At 36.3% G+C, this 23,423-nt stretch overlaps 1 protein-coding gene across 10 annotated transcripts in view; it reads left to right on the forward strand.

Annotated features, from left to right (window-relative positions):
- UBR3 (ubiquitin protein ligase E3 component n-recognin 3) overlaps positions 1-23,423 on the forward strand; it is a 117,162-nt gene that overhangs the window by 26,999 nt on the left and 66,740 nt on the right. For all 10 annotated transcript variants that reach the window (XM_040603641.1, XM_040603632.1, XM_040603636.1 and 7 more), the window contains 14 exons: positions 308-438; positions 5,629-5,857; positions 9,603-9,782; positions 10,569-10,702; positions 13,002-13,088; positions 13,696-13,761; positions 13,851-13,940; positions 14,787-14,915; positions 14,997-15,049; positions 15,706-15,839; positions 16,320-16,405; positions 17,785-17,926; positions 21,081-21,177; positions 22,432-22,573. In XM_040603641.1, the coding sequence (XP_040459575.1) occupies positions 308-438; positions 5,629-5,857; positions 9,603-9,782; positions 10,569-10,702; positions 13,002-13,088; positions 13,696-13,761; positions 13,851-13,940; positions 14,787-14,915; positions 14,997-15,049; positions 15,706-15,839; positions 16,320-16,405; positions 17,785-17,926; positions 21,081-21,177; positions 22,432-22,573 (1,700 nt within the window). The remainder of the gene's footprint in view (positions 1-307; positions 439-5,628; positions 5,858-9,602; positions 9,783-10,568; positions 10,703-13,001; positions 13,089-13,695; positions 13,762-13,850; positions 13,941-14,786; positions 14,916-14,996; positions 15,050-15,705; positions 15,840-16,319; positions 16,406-17,784; positions 17,927-21,080; positions 21,178-22,431; positions 22,574-23,423) is intronic.

The following is a 23,423-nucleotide window of genomic DNA, read 5'->3' on the forward strand; positions in this document are numbered from 1 at the left end:
AATCAGTGGAGTTATTACAGTAGGGTATGCAATCAATGAAGACTGGACTCTGGTAGAACTGTACTGAAATCTTTCACAGGCTTCTCTGGGAGGTCCTTTTCAGTATTAGAGACTGACACTGTGCAGTGGCGGCCATGTTAATTTTCCCAGTGTTTTTTTTTTTTTTTTAAATAAAAGTTAGAGTGCACTAAGATGTTCTTAAAATTTTGTTACTGAATTTTATATAATACAGTGCAACTGCACTGTCATTGGTTTTAGTTTTAATAATTATTACATTACACATCCCCTCCTCCATCCTTTCATGCAGATCAATCTATCATGGATGTTTTGAAGCATAAATGTTTTTTAGAAGAATTATTATTTTGGACAATAAAATACGAGTTTCCACAGAAGATGGTGACTTTCTTACTCAACATGCTACCAGATCAAGATTATAAGGTACTTGCCTAATTTCATTCAAACTTAAATGCCTTTTACAAGTACTTGGTATGTATTATGCCTTGCATGAGACCATGTTGTATGTTTGTATTTTAATAATAAGCAGTAAAATAATGCTTTTACCTTGGCTTGAGTATTTTGCTACAAAGTCTTAAGTGTATAGTATTTGAAGAGAGATGTGGACAAAACAAGATGGATAATTCTGGAGCAGCAGTATAAATTTTGATCTCATGGTTTGGTTTTTCCTTTTTGTCTGTTAGTGCATATTTGCATCTGTTGGATTTGGTTTTGTGTTGTTTTACTTTGTAAACTGGGTTTTTATTAGAAGATGAGGATCAGCACTAAATGGTTCTGTAGTGTGGTATGACCGGTAAATAATTGTGGTGACTTCATTCTCATTGCAGCTGTTCTAGTAGGCAGTGGTTTCTCCATATGGGTCATTACAGTGTGTGTTCTTGCTGCAGCTATGCCCTAGGTGATTTTGGCAGCCTTCCATGTGCTTCCTTACAGAATTTTGCAGTTGTCCATACCAAGTGTCTCCTGGCCTGGAGTCACGGAGACTGGATGTCATATTCCTCTTTTAAATCTTGATGTGCAGCCAGGTTTGGTTCTTTGCTCTACATGTTCCCAAGACCTAGTATACATAGCAATCAGGCTTAACATTTTCCTCTGATCATGTCATACCTTTGCGCCATGCAAATATTTTGGACCTTCTCAATCCCTGCTGGGAGGCAAAGTTCAAGAAATCCTGACATCCAGGCATGCAGATTTCTTCAAAAATATGTGTTTATAATGGGACAGTCCTGTATTCATACCCCCTTAAAACCTTGCTGGATCAAAGCAAAGGATATGAACGTGGAAGGAAGAAAAAGATAAGGGCCTCCAGCAATACTCTGTCCATGTCAAGACACCATTTTGATTTGGGATACCAGCATAGATTCATCTTGGTCTTGGATTCAGCTAATACATGAGGAGGCGTGAGGACTTCTTAACTGATGATCCCTTGCCATGAAGCTTGAATTCTTCTTGATATTTGGAGACCCGTGTGAATATCCAGTTCTCCTGATCCATTGCCAGCTAAACTCCTGCCTGTAAAAACACCCAACTGCTAGCAGCATGCAGAGGAATCTGGTAAGTGTTGCTGTGCTTACCTTTTTACAATACCATGTAGTAACAACTTTTAATGATCATGGGATCTTTTTTCCTTTGACAACAAGCCACAGCCTTCAGTGGCTTTTTTCATCATGTTCACAATCTTTCTTCACTATGTACTCAAAATGGAGACTATGGTGTATTTGGTTTCTCTGCTGGCTGCCACCTTTGTCTGGAAATAATCCATCTTCCTCCCACCAATACTGTCTGTTTGGACAAAAGATTATTTAAACGTTCCCTGGTTTTGTTTGTTTGGGTTTTTTTTACCGGTTTCATATTGTGTTTGATTAAACAGGTAATTCCTATACACAAACTTTATTACTAGCACAAATCCTAAGTATTGGAAATCTTTTAGAATCTGTGTTTATTTTAATTACTGTTGTTGTTGAAGAAGTATTTTTCAGTGGTAAGGAATCTCAGAGTAGGAAATGTATCACACAGCAATACTAGGGAGGCAGTACCACTATTTTTTCCCCAAGATGTCTGTGCTTTGTTGCAAAAGTATAAACGATGCATGAATTTTAAACATATCTATGAGGATTGTGGCTAGTTCACAAGAAGTGGCTCTGCTTTTACATGTACAGAGAGAATGTACCATTTTGCACTGAATTAGAAGAATGTTTTTGCTTTCAAGCTTCCCTTTAGCTTTTATGAAGGAAAAGCTTGGTTGTTGTTTAATGATATTCCATTCTCAAACAGCTGGAACATTTGTAGGGATGTCAACTGTCCCAAGTGATCTCTCAGCTTTCTGCTACTTTCTCCCATCCTATCTAGACCACATGTACTGTCTTAAATTTTCTGTCTCTGGTGTTGTGCAATTTGTCTGATTCTTCATGAGCTGATTTAGCTCATTAAATCAGCAGAATTCTGCTGGGTTGGTTTTCTAATAAAACTGGGTGAGCTAGTCAGAAACAGCACAGAGCTGGCTATTGGTGTGTACTGTGACACTGTTGAAATCTCTGACCTCCAGCGTAAACGTAGTAGAGCTGACTGAATCCACCATGCCCTATGCAGCAGTCAGTGAGCCACCAGCAGTCTCTGTTGCACAGATTTATTTTTAAATAGGAAAACAAATTTCTCTTTTAGGATTCTCAGTATCAAGAAGAGGTGTTGAAAGGGGTGGTCTAAAACCCTGGGTTAACTAGCTCTTCCCCTCCCCACTTTTGCATGTAAGAGAGACAACATAAACAGTGTTGGTTTTGCCTTACAGGATTTGTACCTCAGGCATCCTTTCCAGCAGTCTCTGACGTTTGAAGCTTGGAAACTTAGAAGTGAAGAAAAAGAAAACAGAAGATAAATTTACCAGGACTTCCAAGAAATTAGAGGTGTATAGTGTGGACGAGGTTTCTGCAAGAGGAGAAACAAAAGGCCAGAGAAATAGAACTGAGCTTCACGTGACCAAGGAAAAGGCAAAGAAGGGGTTGGCAATAAATAGGAAGCTGATGGAAGAATGTAAATCATCCAAGAGCAGAACCTTGCTGAAATCTGGAATACTGGAAGTAGAGAAATGCAAAAGCATCTGGTAGAGAGAATGAATCAACAAACATAATTATCAGAAATGCTGTGCCTCGTCAAGCACCTCCCATAGCGAATATTGAGCCAGCTATTTCAGCAATAGGGCTTTGCTAACTCCTGGATATACAAATTCTGTGGAAGAGTTTTTCTTCTGGAAACTTAATTTTAGCACAGCTTTCACCTGGCAGAACTTTTTTTTTTTTTTTTTTTAATGTTGACATCCTAAACATGGGAGATGCAAGTTCTAACTGAACCATGGGGTTGATGTTAGGCTCCTAAAAGATCTGGGATTGTTGAGTGGCCACCGAGAGGAAAATCTAGATGAAAAAACTAACTTCTTTTCCATAGGCTAGAAATTTAGAAAGTGCACAAGATCATAGAGAGTAAGTCAGTGAAGGTAATTAAATATACAGAAAACATGTCTGTCTTAAGAAACCACTTCTTCCAAATGGCTGGAAGCTGAATAGGTATTTGGAAAGAAGTGTTGTCAGTATCTGCATTCTTCCTCCATTCTGTGTTTTTCCCTAGTTATGTATACAACTTTGGCCACTCAAAGACAGGATACTGAGCAGGATGGACTGATTTGACCTGCTGTGCCTGTTCTTATATACGGATCACAGTATTTCAGCATTTTAACTTCTGGAAATGAGTTTAGTTTCTTCCTCTCAAAATTGGAAAGGGTTGTATTTGTTTAACTTCCAAGTGAATGTAGGAGTAATGCTTATGTCTTCATTTAAGTGTATTACAGAGTCTCTATCATTATACTGTACTGATGGCAAATCTACAGTACTTTCAGAAATCCATATTTTTATATTTTTTTATGTTTTGCAATCAACTTTAAGAGTGCTGAGTAAAACAAGTAAAACTTAGTTCCTAGATCACAGAATCTGGGAATCCTATTTAAACATAATACAGTGTGAAGAAGTAATGTATAAAGAAAGTATACTTTTTTTACTAGCAGCATTCATAGACTTCTTAAAATATCAGGTGCATCATTTCTGTCTGAGGCTTAACATTAGTAGCATAACTGTGTTGATGTTTGTCATAAGTGTCCTTGCTGGTGATTAAAGTTGTATCAAGCTTTAATTTAAAGGAAATTACAGAATGGGTTGTTCTGCCGTGCAATACCAGAATGATACTGTATTAACTCCATGCAAATACCATGAATATGTTGTTCCAAAAAGGCTTTAGCTGAAAACAACTACTGTTGTGCTGGGTGTTGCATGTAGAAGACACTTCAAATTATTATACAGGAATCCATCACAGTGGGCCAGCTCCAGGAAGGCAAGTTAAGCAGTGTTGTAGTGTTTCATGCAGTGATAACCCCATCCTTAGCGTGGTCCATTGGTTTTTGCATGAGCAACTTTATTTTTGAGGATACTTGCTGGAAGAAGCAGTCTTTGTGACCAATAGCAGAGTTAAGGCATTGTGATATTTTTGGAAATACTTTCTAAATGAGAACAATATGGTAGTGCCATAAAATAAAAAAAATAAAAGAGAGCACTGAGTATGAGGCAGGTAAAATGAAGTAGTGATTTGTATACAGTCTGGTGAAAACACAGCTGCCTGAGGGTGGTTTTAAAATTTCTAATTTTATGCTTGTGAAAGGTTAATACTTCCAGGAGGAACAGACAAGGGATTGTAGAGTTTGAGCTGAAAATTTTTTTCACTATGCAACTTGTATTATCTCTTCTTATTAAGCCAAGCAAGTCCAGATGGTGTTAATTCAGAACTTAAAGTACTAAGTGAGAAATGATTTCGAAGCTGGCAGGCATGCACACGTATATGCAATGCAAAAGGTTGCTTTACAATGCAATTTGAGGCTCATTGAGTGGGACAAGAAATTGTACTAAGATTTATATGTATATGTATTGATGTGTTTAAATGCTGGCCTGGTTTAAAAATACCCAAACAGTTATATGAAGAACAGCAAAGCTTGCTAATGGTTTTAATTATTGAGGAGAAAGTGCTAAAAGTCTATTAAAAAAAATATAGGATGTTTTGACAGCAGATGAAATTTGGTGTTGAAATGTCATCCTTGACAGACAAGTGAAAACTTCACTCCATGGGTAGATGAGCTAAGTGGTAAGGCAGCTTTATTAGGCGCCACTAATCTCGTCATTTAGAGTGTTTCATTTTAGGACATTGGTTCCTGGTTTATCCTACATTTTTTACATCCTAAATTAATTATTAGAACTTCAGTGCTTTCACAGGTATGCTGAGACCTTATATTCTTTCAACATTTCTGGGTTTTTTAGGGTGGAAAGTATAGAACAAGGTTAGATTTTTGGATAAGGTAATAAGGTTGGAGGGGTGTTGCCCTTTTCTATACGTAGGTCTTTTCATGTTGTTTCTAGAAACTAGGCGTGGGATACTTAGACCTATCAGGTTTGGTTTGTCATGGCAACTGGTGTTTCCCAGGATATGTTCACTGTACTTTTGTAAAGGAATATTTTATAATGAAAGAAAGCTATTATTTGTGTATGGTGCTTGTTAACATCAAAATTTCTTTATGATTTGCAGATTGCTTTTACAAAAACTTTTGTTCAGCATTATGCTTTTATTATGAAAACACTGAAGAAAAGCCATGAATCAGACACAATGTCTAATAGAATTGTGCATATCAGTGTTCAGTTGTTCAGCAATGAAGAACTAGCACGCCAAGTAACAGAAGAATGTCAGCTGCTGGATATTATGGTCACTGTTCTGTTATATATGATGGAAAGTTGCCTTATTAAAAGTGAATTGCAAGGTAGGTTGACTTTGTTTGTTTGCTTGTTTCCGTGGATAATAAATTGATTATAGGGGAAATTTAATCTTTTCTTTGGTGGGTAATCCACCTCCCAACCCCTTCCCAAAAATACACAGTATCAAGCAATATATGGTAGAGTCTGAATCTCAAAATTTCCTAGAAATGTGAAAATAGTTATCAAGAGTGATACTGATATTTTATCCTTTGGTTTGTAGGGTTTGCTTATTTAGGAATGTTATGTAGTTTAAAATACAGAGTATTATCTTGCAGGTGCTTCATTTGTTGGGTAGAATGCATACATGCTGTTTGTGAAGCTTATTTGAATGAGAAATTATATATGCAAATAAAGATTTTTAATAACATTTTCAAAGTATTTCACAAGCTATTTGAAGTATTTAAAATTGGTAATTTTTTTTCTCACCTGGGATTGCCTTAATGAAACGATATAATTAGAGGAGAATGATTTCATACTTTGTAAATATAATAATTTGATCAAGATTTTTGTTGATAGAGTGGCAATTTGAATTTCACCTGTTGTACACTGTGTAACTTTTCTAGTGAAAACAGCTGTCCTACTTCTGCCCTCCTTGTTTACCTGTCCTTATCTGAAAATGGTGGCACAACGAATCTTGCTGGTTTTCATGCTTTCATGTACTTAACAGACCAGAGCCCTCTCAGCCCTCTTTGTCGTAGTTTGAATTTGAAAATACTCTCTAGGTAGGCTGTCAGCTGCTGCCAAATAAGTACCATCGACTTCTGCATGAAACTGATTTTTCTTGTCTGAAGTATCCTTTATCTCTGAGCCCATTCTATGTATAGCCTAATACAGAACGACTACTGAAATGGGAAATCCTCAGTCATCTAGCTGCACATCAACAGGAGAAATTTTTCTGTTGCCCAACATAAATTGTTTCACAGTGTTCAAAGAAAAATGCTGAATCTTTAATAGTTTGGCTACCAAGTGACTTTTGCTAAACTTATGCCATATTGGTAGAAACTACTTGGACAGCATGGGATGTTCCTAGCACGGTGGTAAGGTTCTGTAATGGACCAGAATTTGCAGCCAAACAGAAAAAGGCTGTGACTGTGATTAGCTATTCTCTGAAGAAACTTCCTGGTAATTAATTATATAATCTGAAGCTGGTAAGTTATGTCAGATGTATTTGTGATAATTTGTGAGAAAAGACTTACCCTTGGAACAGCTATCCCAAGACATAAAGTTACCTGTCTCCTTTCCTCAGCACCAGTGATTTGTCTTAGCTAAAACTCCATCAATCTGGTGCTTTTCAGTGTTTTCACATTTTCTTCCCACTGTTTTATATATGGCAAGTTGGGCATACTATAAATTGACAGAAAAAAATTAACAAAATACTTTTATTGCGTTTTTTCCCTCTCATATTCTCATTGGCCTTCTTATGCAGTTCTGTGGGCTTTTATCTTGTGTTTAGTTCAAGGTATCTCTTACGATGCTGGAAATAGTGAGAGGTCTGTCAGAAGTCTGTGCTGGTGAGATAAGTTGAGAAGAATTCTGTTTGTGCAGCTAGTGCAACAAGTAAGTTGTTTGGTATCTGAATGAGACAAAGTTTGCAAATCCAGCTGATAGATAGGTGAAGAAAACATGTTGGAGAGGAACAAGGAGAATATGGAGCAGGGATTGTATCCGCTATGGCACATTTAGTTTGCATTGCTCACAGATCCCAATTGTCTTTTGGAGAGCTGACATGTTAAAAGTATACAGTTCATTAAGGGTATTTGTGGATGCCAAGTGACAAGCAGTGCTCATGAAACAGTCGACCTAGGACCTGTGTTCTTACCAGCTTCAAAAGTGTAACTGGTTCAGCTTACCTCTCTCACACATGGTGTGAAAGGATGATGAGGAGAAATATGGGTGCACGTGATAAAACTGGCTCCCTGGGAAGATTTATGTCACACTGCTTTTAGAGACTTTTTTCATCTTATCAGTATTTTCCTCCTACTGAATTTCTCATGGGAGAAGAATTCATGCCCCAAGGGAAAAATTTTGATAATTGTTTGTCCTTGAAAAAAACCACCCCTTTGACCGACCTTATGTTAACCCTGGCTTGTAGAGAACTCTGATTAAGAGGCCGTGCCACTGCTGGTTTGAAGTAAGTTTGTATTTGTCTGATCTATACTGGGACATAGAATCAGCAACATGTAGCTGTTGGCTCTTTGCGAAGTCCTCCAGTGGGTTCAGGCAGAGCCAGCTGAGATGTTATCCTCTTCTTGGATAGGCTGCGTGAGCACGTGGGAACCAGGCAGCTGAGCAGCAAGACCTAGGTTCCTTTCTTTGCAGATGTACCAGATAACAAGAGAGAGATTAAAAAGTATTTGATCAACTGTGGCAGAGAAGTTTGAGAAGCTCTACAGAGCACTTCTGGCTTCCTGTTCCTTCCAGTGCTTCAGTGTAATAGGTGGGAGTCAGTCCTAAGGAATGGAGCTCTATTACCTTAACAAGAAGTTACCTGTTTGTAGTTGTGTGCAACTCAAGCAGCATATTTTTCAGGATGAGATCAGATTAATTTCTCTGTGCTGTGTTCTTGGGAAGTAAAAATTGTCAAGATTGAAGTACTGTGTGACTTATAGAAAACCTGTTGACCTAACAGGCGAGAGAGGGATTTTGGGTTTTTTTCTCCTGGTAGCAATAAACCAACAAAATAAACAACCTCAGAGTAAAAAGAGAGAGAAAAAGTATTTTCTTTAGTAGTTACACCAAAGGAGAGGAAAAAAGCTTACATATATACCAAAGGCAACCACTCCAGATACAGATGTACCTCATCAGCTGGAGACTGAGCTCTGTTAATAACAGCGTCTTTCCAGCTGTGGCTGTGCTGTACTGCTTATGACCCCTTTCACTGTGTAAAGAGTAACTGCAAGGGTCCTTCAGTGCATTTGAACTGGACAAGAGCCATCCCCAAGGCTGATCATCAGATAAAAGATTTTCTTTCTTCTGTTCGCTTGAAACACAAGAACGACTGACAGATGGGTGCTGGAAGTTACTTCCCTTGGATTGTGAATCCAGGACCAATCCTGTTTCCCTTCTGGTCTTTCCAGGGGTCCATCTTACGAAAATCAAATAAAGTGATTTATTTGATAATTGTGGAAGATGTACGGTGATTTGAGGGGGAGACTTCTGCTTGCCCGCCCCCCCCCCCCCCCCCCCCAGTTTCTTCTCCCCTTCTTTTGGGAATGCTTTCCTGCCCTGGTCTCAGGCAGGCTGCATCAGCTCTCTCTCTGTCCCATATTCAGGGTGGAAATGCTTTTCTCTACTCTCCTCAGATTCAACATGCTAGTGAAGATTTTGATCACCAGTTTCTTGTTTGGGTGCTGCAAGGTAGCTTGCTCACTAGAAGCGTGTCAAATTCAAAACAGATTTCAGATGTTTATAATAGGAATTGTGCTGTTTGGTCTTTTTATACTTCTTGAGCGTATTCAAAAAAGGCATAGCTGGGATGGTTTTACTAATGCACTGCTTTTCAAAGGTTGCAATATTGTTCAAAGTATGTCTCCTACTGAGTGGGATCTATGTTGACGAGTCTGTGATGAGAAAACAGCCTCAGGTACCACACAACCATTCTTCTTTTCTGCAGTTTTCTCTGCACATGTGTGATCACAACATTATAGTAAATCCTATTTGTTATTTTTGCATTAGCTCGTAACTTCATTTAAAAATTACAACAAAAAGAAAAAAAAAACCTACTTCTCTTTTTTCTTTTTTAAAATGTAGATGAAGAAAATAGTTTACATGTTGTGGTGAATTGTGGGGAAGCACTACTGAAGAATAATACTTACTGGCCCCTGGTTAGTGATTTTATAAACATACTTTCACACCAAAGTGTGGCGAAGAAATTTTTGGAAGATCATGGTCTTTTGGTAACGTGGATGAATTTTGTATCATTCTTTCAAGGTATGTAGCTTTTATAGTCAGTACTAATACAAGAATGTTAAGACAGCTTAAGTATTTGCAGTAGCAAAATCATTACACTGCTGTATGTAAATATTTTAATTAATTAGTGTTCTCATAAGTCTGTATTCCTGGAAGGGAACAGTAGATTCTAGAAAACAGGTAGATTTGAAATGATCTAATGTATCTTTGTCTTACGTGGGCTAGTTAAAGAACAATTGCTTGACAAGAGCAAAACTTGACTGAGATTCAGAGTGTCAGGATTCTTAGGTTGTACTTAAAGTAAAAACCATAACTTGTGCTGGAATTGTTGTATTGGTGAAGTTCTAAATTTAAGTATTGGGTAAATTAATTGATAAATCTGAATCTTTTTCTAAGTATTGCTCTGAGGAAACTTTTTATTACTTTAAAAAATATTTTAAAACTGTGAACTTTTCAATACTGATTAATGTCCTGCCTAGAAGGAGGACCAGGTATTTTCCTTCTAAATGTTCTTATTAAGTGAAATTCAAAGTAGAAGGGCTGCTGTCCGTGTTAATGTCACCTGAACAGCAAGGAGTGCAGTTACTAGCCAGTCTAGAGCTATTGTTCTTTTCTGGTCTATTTCTGTTCAAACTTTGCTGCTTGTTCTCATACTTCATCATTTATTCTGCTGCTAGATAAGATATATTGTTACAGTTTGTGTTTTTTTGTCTCAATAGATGTGTGAATGCATAATACTAAAAATACTGCATTCCACTTAGCCCTAGTTAAATATTTGGTTGCATAACTCTGCTTAACTCTTTGAAGGTATGAACTTAAATAAACGAGAACTAAATGAGCATGTGGAGTTTGAATCACAGACATACTACGCTGCCTTTGCTGCTGAGCTGGAAGCCTGTGCCCAGCCAATGTGGGGTCTTCTATCACACTGCAAAGTTAGGGTAAGATTAACATTTCTCTGTCATTGCTTTTATCCATGACTTATTCTAGAGTTCTCAGATCTGAAAGGTCTGTCTGTTCTGTGTTTGAAAACACTTGGGTTTTGCTGTGTCTGTCTACTGAATATATGAAACTGTGATCAACTTGGATTCCGTGTATAGTGAGTATAGAATTCATGCTTGTGTCTAATGTATTGTCTCTAGAACTGCGACTACAAGTTCAGGATGTGTACAGTCATTCCATATGACTGTACATATGGAATAACTAACAATCTGATGAAGAACTTGATAAATCTCCGAGTCATTTTGCCTTCGTTCAGTAGGGAAGGAGATATATAAGTTGTCCTAATGAGATTATAATCTTGATTATGTCTGCAGGTAGATACTTCATTATGATGTGGGATGGAGTAATTTCTGGGTTCATGTTGTTTTACTAACAGCCTGAGGTGGAAAGCCTCTTATGTTCTGACATCTCATGGTTTTCTAACCGGAGCAAAGAGCTGTTACTATTTGCTAAACTGCAAATGATACTAATTTGTAGTAAAAATTGAATCTATCAGTTTATAGGAATACTTAATGTGAAAAAACTTTTTATTGGTTATTTTTTGTGAAATAAATACTTATCTTTGAAATTAGCTTATTGAGATATGTAATAGCATCCATAAGACAGTAATACCTGAGTTGAACTGTGCACTGAAAAATTGTGCATGAGCATACCATGCATTTTTAAAATAGTTTAAATTGGGCAGTTGCAAAAGCCCTTCCATAATATAAGTTATACTGATACATTATGAATATATCAGTTTATAAGCCTAAATTGCTTTTTGAAGTATTCCTTTCTCTTTAGCTTAGGCTTGGGAAAGTGCCTTGTGTTTAAGGCCTTTATGATTCCTTGCTTTGCCTGTGGGCTTGTCAGTCATGTTTTCACCCCTGTGTTTGAATGCTTTGGTCATTCTCTATAAATCTGGAAGTGTTTTAGAAATTTCATAGTTTAATGATTGTGCTTGATTAGTGAAGTTGGATGGATGGGAAGAGATTGCAGCTTGCATCCCATAGGAAAGGAACAGCTGGCAGAGCCTAGTCACCGTAGAGGGTGGAACAGCAGGATGAGTGTGGCTGTTTGATTTCCTGATGAGAAAAGGTGTCTGAGCGAGCCAGTCGGTACTTGCACAGCTTTTGGCTGGCCAAAGCACTGCTGGCTTTTGCATGAGAAGTGTATCATAGATACCCTAAGAGTGTGGGGCACGTCTGGAGTCTGTGTTTAGAGGGAAGAGAAGATTAAAGGAAAAGTCCATTAAGAAATGAGGCTTTGTAAGTTCTGCTGATCACAGAGCAATTTGCTTTAGCTCCCCTCCTGCCTTCTCTTCTTGCACATTACTGCTTGGCTCATGGAGTGCAGTTCTAGGCTTGAAATACATGATTTAATCTGAAATGTATTATAGTTTTAGGGCATTGTTACAGGGTTATATCATGCAATCATAATGAGGTTTGCATATTGTTGAAATCTGTGCAGTATTGTGTTATTGTTGCATTCAGGTACTTTGTATTTGCCAGCTTACAGATAAACTTCCAAGACTTTTTCCATGCAACCAAAAGGAATGGCTGTACTTTTTTCTGTGCTTACATCTCTAGATTTTTGGTAAAAATAAATGGATAAATTAAACAATAGGCACTAGGACCAGCAGACCGTTCTTAAGGTGCCTTAATTCTCACCATTGAAATTATTATCTTTTATAGTAATGGTGAAACCATCCTAATACTAACTCTTTATGAGGAGCAGCTGAGGGAACTGGGGTTGTTTAGTCTGGAAAGGAGGAGGCTCAGGTTATCGCTCTCTACAGCTATCTGAAAGGAGATTGTAAGCAGGTGGGGGAAGGTCTCTTCTCCCAGATAACAAGTGACAAGACAAGAGGAAACGGCCTCAAGTTATGCCAGGGGAGGTTTAGATTGAATATTAGGAAAAATTTCTTCACTGAAAGGGTGGTTTCACTGAAGCAGTGAAACAGGCTGCCCAGAGTGGTGGTGGAATCACCATCCCTGAAAGTGTTTAAAAAAATACGTGCATGCAGTGCTTAGTGACATGGTTTAATGATGGACTTGGCAGTCCTGGGTTAACAGTTGATGATCTCAGAGGTCATTTCCAACCTAAAAGATTCTGTGATTCTAATATCTGTATGATGAGGGCATGAATTATGTACTGTAAAAATATTCTTGAAATAATCATATTTATTTGTAGTAGGAAAATAGAGTGACAGTTGAAACTATTTTGGCTTGTGTAGTACACTGGTTTCTCTTACTGCAGGAAACACAGGAATACACACGAAACGTTGTCAGATACTGCCTTGAAGCACTTCAGGACTGGTTTGATGCTATCAACTTTGTAGATGAGGTAAATATTCCTAGTAAACGTAGGCAAAATACTGTGAAAGTCTGATTAAGCTTCAAAGGTGATACACTCCCTCTCCCCTGCCCCCCTTAAATTAAGTAGTCTTTCAAGGTTGTGATTGAAAAAGGACTGTCTTGCTGAAATTAGAGTTTGTAGTTAATAGTTGTCATGTTATGTCCTAGGATCCTTTATTTATAGTGTCTTGGTGATTTACATTTGCTGGTGCAAGCATAAGCTATGTGAGTCTTAAAAGCAGTGCCATTGGTGTACTGCTGTTCGGAACGAAGAGCTGAAGCAATGGCAACACAGAAGTCCTCTTCTGATATGGTAGTGGGGAGCACTTTGCCACCTTAGCAAGCAATACTCCCAATCAGTTCAGAGTGACGTTAGTTACTGAGGGCTTAGAAAGACATTAACTATAGCTGTCTGAATAAGGGAAATTTTGGAATCATTGGAGAGTGTAGGGGAATGAAGTAATACTGTATTAGTAGAAAGTCAGTCCATCAGATGAAGACATGCAATATACTGTTCTTGGTGGTTGTGACAAAGACATTTGCAGTTTGTTTTTTTTAAAATATGTGATATTAAAATATCTTTATTTTACTTCCAGCCAGCTCCTAACCAAGTTACTTTTCATTTGCCACTGCACCGTTACTTTGCCATGTTTTTAAGTAAGGTAAGCACATGTTTTAGTCACATAGAAGATAGAAATTCCCTGTTGAGTGTGATTGTTCAGTACCGTGTGTGCTTGCTTTTTGCTTCTAGGCTGTCAAATGCCAAGAACTAGATCTTGATACTATCTTGCCAGATCAGGAGATGCTGATGAAATTAATGATTCACCCACTTCAGATACAGGTATGGACAGACTTCTGACTTTGCCAATGTAGAGTTGTACAACAAAAAATAGTTGCTGTCTGATTTTTGTAATCCCTATCAGTTAAATATATTTAGAAGTATTTAACAAGGGAGTGTTATCTTAATTGTGGAATATCAAAATAAGCAATATGTGACAGTAATAACTAGAATATACTGAGTAGTTAGGATAAACTTTTTTTTTGCCTTCCTATTTCCAAAAATATGTGGCTTTAGTTATTGTATTCTGAGAATTACAATAATAATATTCACTATAACACTTTCAAAAGGGTAGGAAGAACCAACCCTTTGAAAACATGGACTTGCATGTTCATAGAATAGCTATGAATGGAGCGCAAGTTGAGAAAAAACCTGAATCTGAAAAATTCTTATTTTAAATTGATCATGAGTTCAAGAATGGATGCACCCTGCAACTTTCTCTCTCTCTCTTTTTTTTTTTTTTTTTTTTTTTTACAAATCTGTATTTATTTGCATGTAAGTGGTAGTAAGCAGTATTTGTAATTATTGTTTTTATGCCTAACTTCATTTTAAGCATGATGCCTTCATCTTTGGAGTACTTTTAAAAAGATTTTAATAAATAAATACAGAAATGATTCACTTCATTGGTTTTGATCACTTTTGTTGTCTGAAATGTGCTCTCATGAAAATATGGTCTCTGTTTCATAAACTTCCAGTGGTTCCTTTTCATCCCTGACTCGCCAGGTTAAGTAAATTAGTATTATATATATCATCAATATAATATATGGATGAACTGCTAACATTGAACTGACTAGCTGAATATCCCTAAAACGTTTGTAACTTCTTATTTTGTTTTTTTTTTCCTGACAGGCAAGTCTTTCTGAAATTCACAGCAACATGTGGGTTAGAAATGGTCTACAAATTAAAGGACAGGCCATGACTTACGTGCAATCTCATTTCTGCAATTCAATGATTGATCCTGACATTTATCTGCTGCAAGTAAGTTACATTTTCTAAGAAGCGAACACAATTGTTAATAAACATGCTACTGAAAAAAATAAATTTATTCTCTTTCCACAGGTCTGTGCATCTAGGCTGGACCCGGATTATTTTATTTCATCTGTTTTTGAAAGGTAGTGTTAAAAGATGAACACTTTTCTTCAGTTTTGTGCTAGATGTTGACTCATTTATGCCACGTGAGAGAAAAGGTTCATGTCTGATACCCATCTTCAGTGGTAGAACTCTGCCTAGCCAAAACTAACACTTACCTAAGGGCTGTACCGAAAGAGGTATCTCAAGGTATATCCTTGATTTTATATAGGATTGGCTTTTGAATTTACAGTGCAGTAGTGAAACTTCAGACATTCATTTTCTGAGCATCTTCAGGGCTTTTTAAGTTTTACACATTTTCATATGCAAGCTTTCAGGATATGCTAGCCTGAAGAAGCAGATAAACAGAGCTGCAATAAGAGACACAGAGGGAGTGTCTGCTTTTCTAGATAGAATAAAATCAAGGTTTGAAAACAGGATAATTGGCATTAGCTTTTATATGTTCATAAATGTAAGGTGTTTTCATGTGGAGTAAATATTGCTATAGCAGGTTCTATAGATAGTTAAATGAAAATCTGAATTTAAAAATAAGAGTGTTTGCATATTATTGCATTACACGCATTTCATTTTGTATTCATTTTGGGTTGTTGTGAATGGTGTCCTGAGTTTATCAGTACATTTCATGTTGGTGTTTTAATGTTGGAGAATGATGTTTCTGACTTTACTCTTTGCTGTGTAGATTTAAGGTGGTAGATCTGCTAACAATGGCATCACAGCATCAAAATACAGTTCTTGATTCAGAGCATGAAAGGTCGATGTTGGAAGGAGCTTTAACGTTTTTGGTCCTTCTTTTAAGTCTTCGTTTACATTTAGGTAAGAATCACTGCTTTAAGAATGCTTGTATATAAATAACATGCCCATTCATTTATATTCAATATTTAGTAGCTAGCATAAAGCTGATAAGCCATATAGTAACTTAAAGCATTCAACACTTGGTTTCATTTTTGCCAGTTACTGAATTTTATTCCCTTATGAATTAGAAATAGACATGATATATAGAAATAGAGAAAAATTACTTTAATGGAAGTGGGTGATTTGTGTATGTGATCATGTGAAGATTCTGTATCTTTTTCAGAAAGGCAACAGCTCCAGTTAGTACCTTGTTCCTGACTGAGGTTGTGTCTCTCCATAGCATTTATGCCATCCCTTTTTTTTCATTGCTGTATTTTTATAGCACTGTATTATTACTTAATGTTTGTATCAAGTTTAACTTCTATTTAATGACAAATGTATGCTGAATGTGTGTTTTAAAATTATGTAATTTTAATGGCTTTTAAAATTTTATTGTTCTAGGAATGACAGATGATGAGATCCTCAGAGCAGAGATGGTAGCCCAGCTCTGTATGAATGACAGGACACACAGTTCATTATTGGATCTCATATCCTTGGAATACATTAATTAATGTGCATGAATGAGAATGACAGGTACCTGGATAGTAGTGGGATATTGGAGCTTGAACAACATGTTTTCAGCTTGCATGATTATAACAAATTGTGTCAAGGTGTGTTTGCATATACTCATCAGCAAAGGCTTTTGTTTTTTCTTACAAAATATGCAATAACTTTGTGATAGTTTTAAATCAATTTTGATACAAAATGTGAAACTGCTCTTTTAATTTTTATTGTTTTTAACAGTACAAAAGTCCTTTAGATGTGAGGTGAAAAGTGTTTTCCAATTACATTGTAGAAGGTTTAGCCAAGCATCACCTTTATCTGGATTTGAGCCTTCGTTTATTGTTGATTTTAAGCCAGTATAAAAAGAAGCCACTCTGTTATATTGGCTTTTGCTGTCAATAGCTGAAAATGCAAGTAATAGCAGTTAGAGTGAAATGCATGTGTTATGGGGGAAACTGTCTTACTTGAAGAACGGCAAACTCTAGGAGAGTCTTTATGTGCAGTGATACGGTTCATGTCCCCAAATAGTTGAATACAAATATGCAGGGTTTACTCCTATCAGTGTATTAGGCGTACGCAAATTAAATAGATTGTGGTGATTGCCCAAAAGAGATTGTAATCCAGGGATAAGCACTGAGCAAAAATACTAGGATTTTATAAAGATAGGAAAGGAGGAGATTGAGAGTTACAAAAATGTAGTAAGAATTATTATGATATGACCTAGTAACTCAATGTTAAAAAAGTATGTAAAGGAAGTAAATCACTTAAAGCAATTCACTTCAGGGAATCACTTAACTATTTGAAACAAGTGAATCATCTATATAAACAATCACTTAACCACTAAGCAGAAGTTTCCTTATTTATAACTGCTTCTTGTGATTTTGGGTAATCTCACTAGGTCAATTAAGTATCGCTATCAAAAATGAGAAATAGCCAATCCAAGGTGGAGAATTCCTTACTGTGTTTATGAATCCCAAGCTATTCACTTGCATTTTCTGCACTTACCTGTAAATGCAAAATGTTCTCGCTATGAAGAGAGCCAAATTGTTAGTAAATAAAGGCAAGTACAGAAACTTTATATGCATGATAGATCGCTTTTATTTCTCATTTAATACTTACCTCTTGAGCCAAGCCATGTAGCAATTGGCTTGCTTTAAAGTTTAATGTCCTAGCAAGGAGGCTTTGGTTCACTTCAGTAATAGTTGTTGTTCCATAGCAGCTGGAGCAGACAGACCTCTTGTGGTAAACACAGAGCACTGCTGAAAAGTGGCTTCTGGAATGAGTGACTGAAAATGTCAAAAGGGAAGTAAAATGCTGTGTCCTGCAACTAAGTTAACTTTGCTTTCCTTAACACAAACATTACATTCCAGAAAACCCCAATCCTAAAAGTGGTATTATTCCAGGAAGCTTAAGCTTTGAATCCGTCTTGTCAGCAGTTGCTGATTTTAAAGCTCCTGTTTTTGAACCTGGAGGTTCCATGCAACAAGGAATGTATACACCTAAAGGTATGGTAAATGGTGTCCTCTTCTAACATAATCAGTGGTAAGATGCTTAACTACAGGTTTTTTCCTTAAAAAAATAAAACAACAAAAAACAACCCAGCAAACAATGGTAGAAGCCCCACGCCACTGTCCCCCCCAAACAAAAAACCCAAACCTAACACCACCATAACCCCACAAAACTTGTTTGACCTTTCCGTTATTGTACATTGCTTATGTTTAAGAGCATTGCTAAAGACTGTTAATAGTCTTTTAAAAAAATCATTTTAGTCTAGAGTAAAATGAGTGAAAATTAGATATCCTTAGAAAGCAAGGGAAAAATGGAGAACTGAAAAATGGTTATCTATATTTCACTGATCTGCATACTTAATCTTTCGTGTGATTTTAAAAAAAATCAGATGTGCACTCAGTAGAGTTTAGAACTGTTTGCACTAGTGAGGTGCCAGTTGCAAAATTATTTTCTTTGATCTTCTCCACATTTTGATTATTAAAGATGTCATGATGCATCATACTTTCTTTTATATTGTTTAACTGTCCTGGTATCCTGTAACATTTTTCCCAGTCAATAGTGATGGTCTAGAACAAAAAGTTCAGGCTGGACTAGTTATAGAATATGTTCTATAATTCTGCAATGCATACAGTGAGATAATGAGAAGTTTCTTACCCTGACCAGTTTGCCATCTAAATTGGGCTCAGCACAGTGTTGGTATACCAAAGGAGAGGAAGAATTCAAGAACTCAGTGTTCCATTACTGTTTCCTGTCTCAGAGCAGATAAGCCTGTAGGAATCTGAAATGCTTTGTGAGCTCTTGTGCTTCAGCTTATGGCAGAGCTGAAAAGGAGTTAACTCCTTCCTCCCCTGCTTACCTCCCTTGAGAACTGGCAAGGTTGGGGTTTGACAGTTTTGAAACCATTTGGTTTGCAGGCTGTGTTCTTTTGTGGATTATTTTGTTGTTGTTGTTGTTAATGTAGGAACTTCTACTGTACTAACTTGTTTGCTAGTTTTTGTACTAAGAGATTGATGAGTCAGTGAAGTTCTTGCCTTTATACAAATTAACAACCAGTGAAGTAATTTTGTGAAACCAGATTTTCAGGAATTGATTTGTTCTGGTTCCTTGAAGTGTAATTAGGAAGCTTAATGCTACATAGGTAAAAGAACTTTATTTTCATATTATGTAAACTGCATTTCCTTCTGTCCTGTTGGGTTTCTGGATCTTGTGACATGCTAGTCTTTTTTTGTAGCAGTGTGAAGGGAAAAAAAATAAGGCTTGTGGTATCTTTAATTGTAACACTTTAGGGACTCTAATGCTAGGTTATAGTGTTTTGAGGTTTTTTGGTACTTGTTTTTTTTTAACATAGTTTACCTCTGGTTTTGTGTCTTACAGGTTTTTTTAAGTATCTAGTCTATAGCAATGAATACTGAAGTAAATGATCTTTATAAGGCTGTATAGTTTCTGAAAAAGAACGGTGATACTTCAGTTACTTTTAAGATTGTAGTTTGTGGCCTGTTACAGTTCAAATGAGTCATGTTGAGCTCTGTTCCCCCTATTCCATTGTTTCACTAAAATTAAGGGGGATAAAAAAATCTACTTTATGATTGCAGAAGCCCCAGATTTTGCTTCCATCAACCATCATTTTAAAAAAATACAAAACCAAACCAACTTCCAAAAATAAGAAATAGTTCTTCCAGTTCTCTCTGGATTTGTGGGCTGAAGATGAGCAGCGTGTACATTGCTAATATTCTGTGTATGGCTCCCTCACATATTCCTTTTTCCTCATTGTGCGTTAGCAGACCAAACAAGCCTCATTTGTGTTTCAGACTGCAACAGTAAACTCTGTCCAGAAAAAGTTTTTTTTTTTTCACAAGCTAAGTTTGAACATATTTCACACATAGTGGAAACTATGCTACATGTTTACTCTTAGCAGCATATGAAGGTATCTGTAGAACTGTTGACATTAGTAGGGATTAGTAGGAGTACTGACCACTTGTCTTCCTGCCTGGGGAAACTTAATCCTAAAAGGGTGGTAAAGCTGCCCACTTTTGCCTGTGAAAACTTTGAAGAATGTTGTAAGTGCTTGTGTTGTGTTATGCCTGCTGATGGAGCTAAAATTCTGTATCCACTGGGCTTTTTCTTCCTTTGATGGGGTCACTGCATCTTGCCTTCATATTGCTGTATTAGGAGAGCTGAACGCTTACAAACAATTAATAGAATGAACATCTTAATTTGGCTTTAGGTTGAAAACTTTATTTTGTTCTTTAATAACTTGTAAATAGAAAAAAAGGTAGCAGTTAAATGGGATATCTTTACAGTCTGTTTAGACTTTTCTGTTTGTGATTGCCCTGGAAAGCCACTCCGGATGTTACTTTAGAGCTACTAAATCAAACAGAGATAACTTAAGATCTTAATGCCGAAATAATGTATAAGGCATGTTTGTAAAGGTTTGACCACACATACTATTTGATAAGAAACATGGCCATTTTTGAGACTGAACAAAAAATGTGTTCTGGTTGTTTGGCTTACTGCAATTAGTAGTTAAATATCACCTACTTGCTAACTGCTCTGCAGCCTTTACTTCCTATTTTCAAGAGGGCTTGTGCTTATCAAGTACCAAGTAAAAAACAATTTACACCTTTTCTTACATGTACTCAGAAATTAAAAAGAGCAAACCAAGATTTTTATTTTTTTTTAAAGTTTGGCTGCCTTCCTATAGTTACACTTGGATAAATACATTTACTTGGATTTTTGAAATTAATTTGGAAATTTTTTTAACTTTCCTCAGAGTGTGTTACAACTGTTATTTTATCAGAAATATGTGATTTTTCTGTTTTATCCCACGTTATAAATTACTATGTAACAGAAAAGAAAGCTAGAAGACAGTAAAATAAAACTTAGTAGAAAAGATCTATTGCCTAGATTGATGATTTTTTTGGTTTGTAGCTAATCAAAATGTCACTTAACATATTATTCCATCTTGATAAGTAGTAGTAGTTATTAGTATAGTAAGTTAGTAAGAATTAGTAAAAATTACTGTACTTTGCCTCAAAATAATTGTTATGTAATAGAAAATTACATAATTAAAGCTAGTTAGGAAGAGAATGTAGAATAAGTTGTAAAGGTCTTCAAAGAGAATTTTAACATGTGACTTCTTTTAAACAACAGCTGAAGTCTGGGATAAGGAATTTGATCCTGTCATGGTAATACTTCGAACAGTTTACCGTAGAGATGTGCAGTCTGCAATGGACAGATATACAGCATTGTAAGTTGGATCATTTTTAGAATTGTAACATCATATTGTTGCTCATTGCACAATATTTTTTTTGTTTTCACTGTCTGGTAATGCTAACCATGTTATTGAAGTTTTCAGGCCCCAGATGTGTCCTTGAGTAAATAGTTTATAAATTTACAGGCAGTATCAGGGTTTTGGTTAGCTTAGTCTGTTACTCTTCCATAAATGTTTAAGAATCGATTTAAAGTGCCACAAAGTAGTGAATGTCATCACAGATAAAATACTTAATAGAAGTTAATGTTTAAAAATCACTTACAAATTACTTAAAAAAACCTAGCCGTATCTATTTTCATTTATTTTACATTTAGGTATGTGAAGCACAGTATTACAGAGTTCTGTGTTTTGAAATCACGTTGAAGACAATGTGGGTTTTTTCTATGTACTCACTCATGACAGAAACCATGAGTGAATTAAATTCTGGTTTAAATACAGGAAAAAACATTTGTGACACTCAAGTTCTAAGAAGCAAGATGATTCTGTCTTAACTCTGTCCCTTAAGAAGCTGTAAGAGATAGAATGTTTGCAGCTGATTTTATTTAATTGTCTTTTATTTCACACTGTGGGAGTAAAAATAAAGTTTAAAATCCTTTATAATAAACTTGGTGAAATAATCCTCTGCCCCTCTGCTCATTCCATTAAGTGAAAGGGTCATCATAAATATCTACTGTAAGTGATTTTGAGCAAGGTACTATCCTATGATATAATTGCATTGTCTCCTGTACTGGATTCCAGCTCAATATTAGACATGTGGGTCCATGTTGAACTTAACACTTAAGTTCGTAGATATGATAGCACTGGTACTGTCAACTATAGCTAATTATGCCTCATGTTTCCTGGTATTGCCTGTAATCCATTCCTACAGACATGAGATTTCAGTGTTGGATGTCTGATTAACATGGATTTGGCTGAAGTGCAAAGTTTTCGATCGCTTCTGTGTGCCTCTTAGAATCAAAATGGAATTTTAAAATTCATAACATTAATTAAAGATCCATTTATAAATAAAGGTCATTTAAATCAGTAGTAATCCACAGAAAAATGAGACTGGATTTAGTTTTTTATACATTCCAGTCTTTTAGAATGCTGCTTAAATAAATTAAATGGCTTAGAAATGCTCATCAACTCTGAAGTTGGTCTAAACAAAAAGAGTGCAGGATAATTATCTATGACAGTGGCAGTTGTCTACATTATTGTGGTGTTTAACATAAGTTTCACTTGTTTTAACAGTTTAAAGCAAAGTGGTAAGTTCCCTGGGAACCCATGGCCTCCTTACAAGAAGAGAACGCCGCTACACCCAAGTTACAAAGGTCTCATAAAGCTTTTACACTGTAAAACCTTGCACATCGTGCTGTTCACGCTTCTTTACAAGGTACAGTCATAATTCTCATTAAGTCCAGTGTTTTACTTCCACTTTTTTAGAAGAGTATTTCTTAGAAGCATGATTTTTTAACAGATTATATAACATAGTGAGGGTTCATACAGTATTTTTATTTTTGTATAAAACAATGATGTATGTACATCTATTGTGATTATGTTTGTCTACCATTTTCATTATTTCATGAATGATTATTTCATATATGCATACACAAAGTCAGATACCCAAGTGCATGAGCTGTCACACTACGTCAAGGAACCATCAGAGTTGCCATTTGAGTTGTTGTGCCATGATGGTTTCAGGGAGCGTGGTGGTGTGAGTGGTGTTCCTTTGGCTCCCGCTGCAGAATTTTAAGGCATCAGCAGCATGTTCAAATATAGCAAACCTTGATGGCTTTAGATCCGCAGTGGCAAATATGTCTCATAACTGCTGTTGCTTCTGGCATCACTTGACAGATATGTTCTGGCTTTTGGTAATGTCGCAGCACTTGTTTTTCAGGACTATTTGATGCCTTTAAATTGTGTTTGGTTTTGTCTTTGATAGTTGGCTGCCCTCTTCAAGAGAAGTGCATCCTTTTTGAAGAGTACATTCATCAGCAAATGCAACTTTGAATCTGTCTTTGTACTTGAAAACTGCTTTCAAAGCAGTGTGCTGCAAAGGCAGATGAGGGACTATAAAAAGTGGTTTGATTGATGTGCTTTTCCTGGGCAGAGTTACCTTTTGTGCTTTTTAAAGTGCTCCCACCTTCCCTAAAGCTCTTGTTTTGTTACACTGTTAAACTTCTGTTGAACAGAAAATATCTGTTGTTAAATATTGTAATAACTGTGTGGTATTCACAAAGAGC

Source organism: Falco naumanni, chromosome 8, assembly GCF_017639655.2.
Source record: "Falco naumanni isolate bFalNau1 chromosome 8, bFalNau1.pat, whole genome shotgun sequence".
Taxonomy (NCBI): Eukaryota; Metazoa; Chordata; class Aves; order Falconiformes; family Falconidae; genus Falco; species Falco naumanni.